The sequence below is a fragment of the Lampetra planeri genome, chromosome 2 (assembly GCF_965212315.1).
Source record: "Lampetra planeri chromosome 2, kcLamPlan1.2.h2, whole genome shotgun sequence".
NCBI classification, from domain to species: domain Eukaryota; kingdom Metazoa; phylum Chordata; class Hyperoartia; order Petromyzontiformes; family Petromyzontidae; genus Lampetra; species Lampetra planeri.
The window spans coordinates 11522559-11532736 of NC_136108.1; the positions used below are offsets into that span (position 1 = coordinate 11522559).

General features: G+C 46.3%; 1 protein-coding gene and 2 non-coding genes across 3 annotated transcripts in view; all 3 read right to left on the minus strand.

The window, feature by feature from the left end:
* The window catches only part of TEX10 (testis expressed 10), a 47238-nt gene extending 43873 nt beyond the window's left edge, over positions 1-3365 (minus strand). The window contains exons 1-3 of the mRNA XM_078607014.1: positions 3087-3365; positions 1471-1671; positions 398-811 (exon numbers count right to left, since the gene is read on the minus strand). Of these exons, the coding sequence (XP_078463140.1) occupies positions 398-811; positions 1471-1650 (594 nt within the window). The 5' untranslated portion in view covers positions 1651-1671; positions 3087-3365. The remainder of the gene's footprint in view (positions 1-397; positions 812-1470; positions 1672-3086) is intronic.
* A 4559-nt stretch (positions 3366-7924) lies between these two features.
* TRNAF-GAA (transfer RNA phenylalanine (anticodon GAA)) lies at positions 7925-7997 on the minus strand. Its single transcript has one exon. It is a non-coding gene; the product is annotated as a tRNA-Phe (tRNA).
* Positions 7998-9531: 1534 nt separating this feature from the next.
* On the minus strand, positions 9532-9605 carry TRNAN-GUU (transfer RNA asparagine (anticodon GUU)). Its single transcript has one exon. It is a non-coding gene; the product is annotated as a tRNA-Asn (tRNA).
* Between the last annotated feature and the right edge of the window lie 573 nt (positions 9606-10178).

The following is a 10178-nucleotide window of genomic DNA, read 5'->3' on the forward strand; positions in this document are numbered from 1 at the left end:
GGGCACCGTTTGTTAGAAACACATTTCTCACTTCCACTAAAAAACACCCCAGGGCACAATAAGCTATATCATCATTATCATTTATTATTTATACCGCACTTCCAAGGCAGTAATTCTCGAGGTGCCAGAACAAAGGGAAATGTCAGATAAATACTCGGTTTAAGGAAATCGTTGCAAATCAATATTGACGCCCAAAAAGAATACACTATAGACAATATACAGTACACAACGTCCAAAAAAAAATGTAGAACAGCTGGACTGTGCTTGAGACTCCTGTATATATTCATACACAATTTTAAATGAGAAGTCTTTAAATCAGCACTTAAATAGAAAATGTTGAGTGCAAGTTGGTCCACAACTTTGTTATCAAGGGTAACAAAACCTGGCCCCCACTCACCTGCGAGCCTCCCCGTGAGATGAGCTGGACGAACAGGCCCAGCAGTCGCAGGCCACTGGCGGTGCGCACAAGCAGCTGGGGGAAAGTCTCGAGAATCGCGTCGAGTGCCTGCAGCGCGTCGAGCTGCACACCCTCGCTCAGGTGCGTCATGGCGGACGCCAGGTGAGCGCTCAGCGTTGGCACGAACGGCGAGAGTCGGGCGGCATCCACGCGGGGGTAGAGCGAGCGCAGCACGGCCACCACGCCCTGCCTCACCAAGGCCTCTCGGTCAGTGAGCAGCGGTGTCACCTGATCCACCAAGGACGAAAGATGCTGGGGGACCAGCTCGGGGTGAGCCTCCAGCAGCTCCTTGAGTCCCCCCAGGGCACCTTGCCGTACGGTCGTGCCGTAGTGGCGCAGCTGCGTCAAAAGGGTCTGTGTGCGACAACAGACGATGACACACGTCACGTGTTGCTACTTACAACGCACGCTGACATCGGAGTTCACAAAATTAGTACTTTTTGGGAAACCAGCAATGGCTGTCCACTCTCTAGTTAGTATAATCCTCATAGCTGCCCTTGAAAGATGCATTCAATCTTTTGTATTATTCATGTAGTCCCATCCAACCGCTCTTTTTGTACCACTGCTCAGTTTCCTTCCTCTTCCATTTTCCCTTGCAGAATCATCTTTGAATGTCAAGCATGTGCAGAGTTATTTTCATCAGAATTAAGACACTATCTGGTCCCCATCAGATTAATGCGAATGTATTTGCATCTCTAGCTTAGAACCTTCAATGGAGACGAGTAGTGTGATGCTCGTTTGAGCATTTTTCAATACATTGTGACTTGTTTCCTGCGGTTAAGTTGCAATGTCACGAAACATTCATTCACACCCACCAAAGCAGCTAAATAATAATAGACAACTTATTGCGCACAAAAGTCAGGAGCAAATTTAACAGCGTACGCTCCACTTTGTATGCATGTACGTTGAACTTATTTCGCGACGTACGTAGCCGACAGTGCTAATCAGAGGTGCATTAGTCTTTGCGAATACGTTTTATACATCTAGAAAAACAAATAAATGTTAACACTTACATCAATGCTAAGCTTGCGCTTGGTGGTGGGCTGCGAGCCGGTGGCCTTGAGCTGTTCTGGGATGGTAATGGCGCGAGTCTTAAAGTTCGTGTTGGTCTCATTGTCAGCCCTGGGCTTCTTCTTCCCAACCTTGAGCTTCACTTTCTGGAAGTCGGTATCCCGCTGACGTTTCTTCGTCATTTTCTGTAGATTTCTCAATGCCTTAAAACGGCAGTCATCAAGCACATTGGAACATCGCAAATGTTAGGTCTCAACTTTCTTACATTGCAGTTACAGGAACTGGTCATCAAGTCCATGAAGCACAGTCTACACGCAACGCTCTCTATGGCTTAGAAACAAACACTATATGGTGTTAACAATATAAATTCACGCTTGTATGTGTCTGGATATTGAAGCAACATGCACCCCTATCACTTTCAGTCCGCACAAAGCAATTTTACAATGCAGTTTTTAAAGCACAATATCGTTTATTGGTAGAGTTCACTGTGCAGGTATATTATGGTAGTGTATGTTGTTTAAAATTGTGAATCAAGTGATACTTGTATTCATGCACATTTGTATCTGTATATAGTATACAACGGTATGTTTCATTACATCACCGAGTAATGTATACTACTATAAGGTAGTACACGCCACGAGTGAGTAGTTGGTTGTGCTAGCTACATTCAGCCCTTCTAAGCACGTGACATTTCACTGGCTCAGGGCTGCCAATGGAGATCAGCAGGACATTCCTGGGTGATTATAGTCGGTATACGCGTTATGGGCAACAGAGGGTGGTGCAGCAAAATTCAGTTCTGTGCTTTTCGAAAACACTATAAACTGTTTTATTTTACCAGGTAAGGCGCACTGAACTTTATTGCTCTTTTTCAGAAGCGACCTGGCTACAAATGATAAGCTCAACTTATCACGTGGACACTTATATCGACCAAATACTCTGAACGCGTGTTTATAAATGCGGAGGGGAAAAAAGCGGAAGCCCCAGAGAAAAATCCACGCGACCTCCGGGAGAACATATACATGCGTCAGGGTCGGGATCGAACCCACGACCTCCTGCACACCGGGCGAGGTAGTCAACATCTCGCCAGCGCAGCGTGGTGGATAGATCCTCATGATCGCCGATAATATTCCTTCGGGCCATGTACTCGGTTCTCGGCAATGTTTGTTTGTCCTTTGTTGTGTTGCTGCTGCTGCGTTCACGCACCACGGATCTGCCTTGCAAAACAGTCGGGCAACTGGCTAAACGGGATCATCCGATTCACAATATTTCAAGAGCCGCAATGCATGTTGTGAATTCGGGACAGTGGTACTTAATAACGTCACGAAACAGTCCGTAATGAGCCGCAGGTTGCCGAACCCTGTACATGGTAAACTGGACCTCCATGGTAAACTGGACTGGACTCCCATGGTAAACTGGACTTCCACGGTCAGGGGTCGGCAACCAAAACAACAAGATGAGACATTTATTTATTAATTTAAAGAGCCACACTGTAGTCCTCAAAGAGCCGCACGTTGCCAACACCTGGTGTAACAAATCAAACAAACTCAAAACGCATCCACCATGGGAAAGACAAATGGGGGGAGGAGGGTGTACATAAATATTGAGTTGCCACACTCACCCCGCGTCCGCGCTGCAAAAAAAAATATCCCTCCTGGGCCTCAACAAGACCGTGACGTTGTCATACTCAACGCGGCGGCGATATCCAGTCCTGCCGTTGCTGATAACGATGTGTAATTCTGCTGCTGCTGGCGGTGTAAATGACGAAGAACCCGCGGTGAAGACGTCCAACACGCAGGCGCGCACGTGGCTCCCGGTAGTGTGCGGAAGCACGTGGCGGGCTGGCGACGATGACGTCACCACGTGGGGGCGGAGTCCCAGCGCGGCCGTCGCGCCGGGATGACATCACGGGAAGGGCGCCTCCCCCTACGTGACGTTTTACAATCGTCACGCCCTCGTTAATAATCATGAGGGGTGACGTCACTCCATATGGAGCACACCCCTCCCCCCTCGTTAATAATCATGAGCGGGTGACGTCACTCCACATGGAGCACCCCTCCCCCCGCATTAATAATCATGACTTGGTGACGTCACTCCACATGGAGCACGCCCCCCTCGTTAATAATCATGAGCGGGTGACGTCACTCCACATGGAGCACGCCCCCCTCATTAATAATCATGAGCGGGTGACGTCGCTCCACATGGAGCACCCCTCCCCCCTCATTAATAATCATGAGCGGGTGACGTCACTCCACATGGAGCACCCCTCCCCCCTCATTAATAATCATAAGCGGGTGACGTCGCTCCACATGGAGCACCCCTCTCCCCTCATTAATGTGTACTCGTTTCACTGCTTCTACTGTGATGATGATGATGGTAATATACAGTTTTGGGCTCAAATCTAGCCAGAGCTGTCGAGGGCTGAGCTCCAGAAGATATTCCTGCCCCGCCCTACTGTCAGGGGTGAGGGCAGTGGAAAATATTTCATGGAAAATTAAGCCTTGATGATAAAATGTTGTGTTTCTAAAGTCGATTATTTAACACTGTATTTAGGCGTAGTGCATTGTTCAGGCAAGTGAAAAGCACACACACACACCCACACGACCAGAAATGCATGTACGATTCAGCCTATGGCTCTACTCAACTATAATGAGCACATGTCAAAGTTCCAAGCGATTACTCTGATCTGCCGCGTGCAGTTGGAAGATGTGAACGAGGCTTCCAAGAGAAGTGGGACGGAGTTGCAAAGCATCAATAATGAAATCACTGAGTGTAAACGACTCATCCACTGCATCAGAGCTGAGATTGAAGCTTTGAAGAAACAGGTGCTCTCTGTCTCTCAGATTAGACCATTGATTTTCAGTAGACCTGTCTCCTTTGTTGTACTTGGCTGTCAAGTTAAAAATAATGATGTCAATACTTTATATTATTCACCGTGGTATATATGTAGTTACTGGTGGCCAGTGTAGCTGTTGGAAACGTTTCAGCAGTTGATATCAATGACATGTAAATGTGTCTTCAATGTTAATTTCCCAAGGTTTGTTTTTAAATCTCTGCTAGCGCCCTTAAGTTTTACCTTTCTACCCTCACCAATCACCTCGAATGTACATGTACAGCCTGTTTGTCAATCCATTGCTGAGTGAGGGCCTCCGCACAATTGCAGTGGTGAGATGTTAACTCGCTCGCCTGGTACGCAGGACGTCGTGGGTTCGATCCGGACCCTGACGCCTGCTGTATATTTGAAGTTTGCATGTTATCTTTCTCTCCCCTTGGTCGCGTGGATTTTTCTCTAGGTCCTCCGCGTTTTCCCTTCACATTTAGAAACAAGCGTTTAGAGTATTTGGCTGCTATAAATGTCCACGTGAGAAGCCACTTCGCTGGGCTATCATTTATCACCAGGTCGCTTCTGAAAAAGAGCTATAAAGCGTATTGGGCTTTACCTGCTAAAGTATTAATTTTTAAATTTGTTTAGGCAGTGAGGGTTACTTGACCATAGTTCACTACGACGGTGACTACATGTTGAAGGTGAGGGAGTACAAAACAACAAAGTGCATGTAAATGTAAAAAAATTAACCCGTAAAAACAAAGTTTTTCACTATAAATCCTTTATATGCGTGGCGGCTAAAGTCCTCTCGTTCTCTGGCTTGAGATGGCTGCCACCTATGGGTCAGATGATTGCCTGCCACCATTAAGCAATTGGTAATTAAATAAAAAAAAAATCCTAAAAGTGTAACATTTTGGAGAAAAAAAATTCACGAAAATTAATTGTCACGCACAACGAGTCTGTGTGCAAAATGTCAGCTCGATTGGATCACGGGGAGTGGGTTAAAAACGACCGAAAGATTTGCACGGTCGTCAGCGCGCAAGCAAGCAAGTGAACTTAATATAAAGGATTTAAAAAGCCCTCTGCGTTGGTGCAGCGAGCACAGCTGGAGACGGAGGTGCGTGATGTGGAGGAGCGTGGGGAGCTGTCCCTGAAGGAGGCCGTGGCCAGCCTGGAGGCCGAGCTACTGAAGGCCAAGCAGGAGATGACACAGCATGCGCACGAGTACCGGGAGCTCATGAACATCAAGCTGGCTCTGGACGTGGAGATCGCCACCTACCATAAGCTGCTGGAGGGCGAGGAGGTCAGGTGAGGAAGGACGAGGTACATACGGCGGTACCATCATTGCTTTGTTTCCTTTCCAGCTCAATTGTTTTTTTTGTTCTCCGAGAAATGTATCCGGGTGCAGTGGTTAGTCACCCTGCGATCTGAACCCACATACTTGAGTTTTATACGTGGGGCACGGGTGAGTGGCGAATGATATCTGAACTGGCCCTGGGCACCTGTACTTGCACAGGGATGACTGGGCAAAAAGAGTTCCAGACTTCAGAGGCATCAAATGAAAATAAGAGACCTCCCACTGCTGCATTCTGAGCGAAAGTTGTACGGTGTAACGTTACATCATATTGCGTACATTACAATCTCCTACACAGCTGAAATAAGTGACACGACAGAAGCAGTTTATAAAAAGCAATTTCCATAATTACAGTGTAGAGATGGTTTGCCGTCATAAGCAATGAATCATGCACACAATACTCTACTTAGATTATTTGTTCACAGGCTCGCATCATGTCACACCGCTCAAAGTCTCAGGTGCTACGGTCAAAACCAAGGCAATTTCCGCAAGACGTGTGTGTGTGACAGGACATAGAACGGTTTCAAGAAGACCTGGTGATATAAAGTATCAACGCTAGTAGCTGGCTTGTAAGCTGCACGGAGTGCAGCCTTCCTGGAGCCACGAGTACATCATCTGTTGCGGAGCTTCCACAAGACTCGTGGTCTCGTCTGCACAATTCGTCTCGGCGTCCAGATGTTATGCTTTCTTTCAAGCTATCCTGGAAATTGCAGTGGCATGTGTTAAGCACCATAGATAATCAAGAACCACAGCATTTTTTTCCAGCAGTGACAACACACGGCATACGGGCTTAATTGCAAAAAATAATACAATCCGTGGTTACGTTGTAACAGCAGACTTCACCCATGTGCTATGAGTAATGGTTTCATTTTGAGCGGGTTTGAAATCTTTCCAACCAGATCTGCCAATGTCATTTTCAGACAGTTCAAAAAAGCAACACACTTTCAAACGGTGCAACAGTTTTTTCTGAAATTGTACAAACATTTCACAGCTGTATTAACGCAACGAATATCCAAAACTTAATAAAAATGTGCATCGCGTTCTCCTTTCTTTGTTGTCACGCTTGAGTAAAGACTTTCTGAGCACTGCAGCACATTTTGCGACTTGTATTTGTGATCGTTTCGTATCACGAATTATTACACATCTATGTGAAACACCCAGTCCTCCGTAATACTTCATTGAACAACTTCTCTGTTGCAAAACTAGGGGGAAAACATGCTCGATTGGTTCTGAGCAACTCAGGTGTTCGGGAGATAACCCAGATCACATACGCCATTAGGAGCTGGACAATAATCCAACTACTGCAATACATTTCACAAGTGTATCTCATATATATTCTAGATTTTAAGTTTTCGTGACCGCAAGGATCCATACTCTTTGGTTTATTCGGTAAAGTCACGTAGGTGAAAACAAAATAAAATTAAAAATAAAATAAATGTATTTTATAAAATTTAGTTGTTTTATTTTTATATTATTATCGTAATGGTTTGCTATGATCTATCCACAGCCTTCCCAAGGCATCGCCATATCTCAGGAAATCGTGATGAAGCAATCCACCTAGTTCCGACTTACAACACATGCTTTTTTCACAATATGTAACCCGTACATTGGCAGACATTGTTTGTAAATCCACTACGGGATAAAGGCACCCTACTCTGTGCCGGCCAAATGTGGTTATTTGTCCAAACCTCATCACGCTGCAGGTCGGCAAGGGTTGGTGAAAGGGAGGAACAGAACATAGGCGACAGAGCAGTGAATGTTTCTGCACTGCCTCTCTGCTAACAACATAGTCCCGTAGCAACGGTTTCATGCATTGGTGGTCGCTCATCTATCAACGATATGAAGAAGGGGCTTTAATTATCTCACTAAAGAATGTTCACGGTCGCTGTAGGCATATGACTCGTAGTCACAGCCCATTGCGAGAGTTATACTTTATGTAGTGGACCGAGTCGGCCACCCATCCATAAAGATTCGACGAAGTTAATCCCAGACGTGCAATTTGTACTGGCGTAGACACAAATGCCAAAGCACGTCTCATCATCAGCTCCCATGATTCAAGCTGCTCCAGATCGCCTCCTACTGGGCTCCCCGCACGCAGCACCGTGGCCCTGGTTTCACGTCGACATTGTCGAATTGTTGTTGGTGACAATGGTACGCGAAAAGGTGCCCAATTAACTGTGAGATACACGATTCATTTAAGCGGTGTTAACTGTCGAAAGTCGACGGTGTTTGTTCGTATTCTGGGCAAATCCGTATAGAGCAATAAAAAAAATAGCACCTTTGCCGAAACCCGGGATTGAACCAGGGACCTTTAGATCTTCAGTCTAACGCTCTCCCAACTGAGCTATTTCGGCTGTGCCCATCCATGCCGTTCAAACTCCTTGTAAGCTTGGCGTGGGTGCTCAAAGACACATGGAGTGAACATTAATTCGAGGTTCATACCTCTTAGGTTTTTTCGGTAAAGTCACGTAGCTAAAAAATAATAGAAATAATAATAGAAATAAAATAACCAACACGTTCCACGCATTGGCTTCCACATTCAGATAACCCCTTCCCTCCCCTCTTAAACCTGTATTTAAGAGCTTGACTCTTGGAATTTTGCCTCACTTGAGACAGTAAATCGAGCTGTGACGGTTCCACCTGATGACGGAGACTTGTGTTGCCTCCGAAACGTCGTGAATTATAATTTTATTTCTATTATTTTTCATTTTTTACCTACGTGACTTTAGCGAAAAAACCTAAGAGTATGAATCTTTGCAGTCACGAAAGCTTCAAATCTAGAATTAATGCGAGGTTGTTACGCTTGCACCAAATACCACCGGGAGACAGGCACACACACACGTGCGCATCGTGGCTTAAAGAGAACTCGGGCAGGACATACGGCGCAAGTGAGATATTAGCTGGCGTGGGCAAAACTCGTCGCTCGAAGGGGCCCCGATGGTTTGAAGCGCCTCGCGATGGAGTGTAAGAGCCCCAGGGAGTGGCAACGTGGTCCGAGAGAGGAGGGACGGAAGATGGAGCGATGAAATATGAACGTCTCGCGTGCAAGGTGGCTCTTGGGCGGGTCATCCCATCGCACGATCGCGACAGATGGGCGCACCTTGGGGAGGCGGAGGAATTCGTCCGGCAGCAGTGGATTGACCTTGGCTGAACCCCTAATGAAGTTGCAACACAATGCCCTCGGTACCAGATCTTGAGACAAATCATGTTTTGCCACCGAGGTTTACTGACCCCCCCCTTCCCCCCAAGGCACAGCGTGGTGAAGTTATGGTCAGACAACCCCGAATGTTCGACACGGCGTGGGGGCGGCCTTGATCGAGCAGTCGATAATTATGAAACCCCCCCAGCACAAGTCGGGAGGGGGGCGTCTTAGGGGTCGTCCATAAATGACGTCACGCGATTTTAGACGATTTTTGACCCCCCCTCCCTCGTCACACGGCGTCACAAAAAGTCAGACCCCCCCCCCTCAAATATGACGTCACAAAGCTCTGCCCCCCCCCCCCCCCAAATAAAACATGCTTCAAATCGCTTTAAACTATTGTCATTGTAGTGCATATTTAATGTGGCGCTGCACTGATGTTGTAGGAGAAAAAAATTAATAAAAAGTATATTTAATTAAGTTGAACGCGTTGTCTATGTTTATTTAAAGTTGCACATTTTGATGTGACGTCACATTTCTCCCCCCCCCCCCTCGTCACACATCGTCCCAAATGTCTGACCCCCTCCTCCCTATGTGCATGACGTCATTTATAGACGGCCCCTTACTTTCCGAAGCGTCTTATAATCCGCAGAATACGTTTAAAAAAAAAACCTACATTATAAACGAGTGAACCGATAACGCTTGTCTCACCACTAGTTCGTAAAATGTCGTGACAAAAAAAACATCCCCGTCCCTGGGTGGGCTTGAACCACCAACCTTTCGGTTAACAGCCGAACGCGCTAACCAATTGCGCCACAGAGACTGCGACGACCTTAGCGTGCGGTGGAGCCCATGCCATGTGCGTCCTGCCTGCTGCTGCCCCATGCCTTCTTTGTCTAACCAGTGCCACGTTAAATCTCATCTAGCAGTGGATAGAACAGTGGTTGTCAATCATTTTTTTTGGCGACCTGTAACCCCCCCCCCCCCACATTATAGAATTTTTGTTTCAACCGAGAACACCCTTGCCTGGCCCAATATAGCTCTGAGAAATAAATGCGTGAATGCTGTGAATGAGCATCATTATTTTCACCTATTGTCCACTTTAGTGAGGTATCCTAACGAGCTTAGCACAGGGCATAACTGCAAGCGAATAAAAAAATATAACCCACGCTCCAGCATGCAAGACGTAATTTGTTCACGCTAGCTCGTTACTCTTGGAAACCACATTGTGTAAGATAAATTCGTTCAGGAAGGTATTTTATTTCGTTCCAGGTTATCAAGTGGATTTAAATTCGATCGTGGTTATTTTATATTGGCAGATTCATACGTGATTATTCGCCAATGGCTCAAGTATGATTACAATTTCACATATTTATAAAACACCTCACGTACCCCA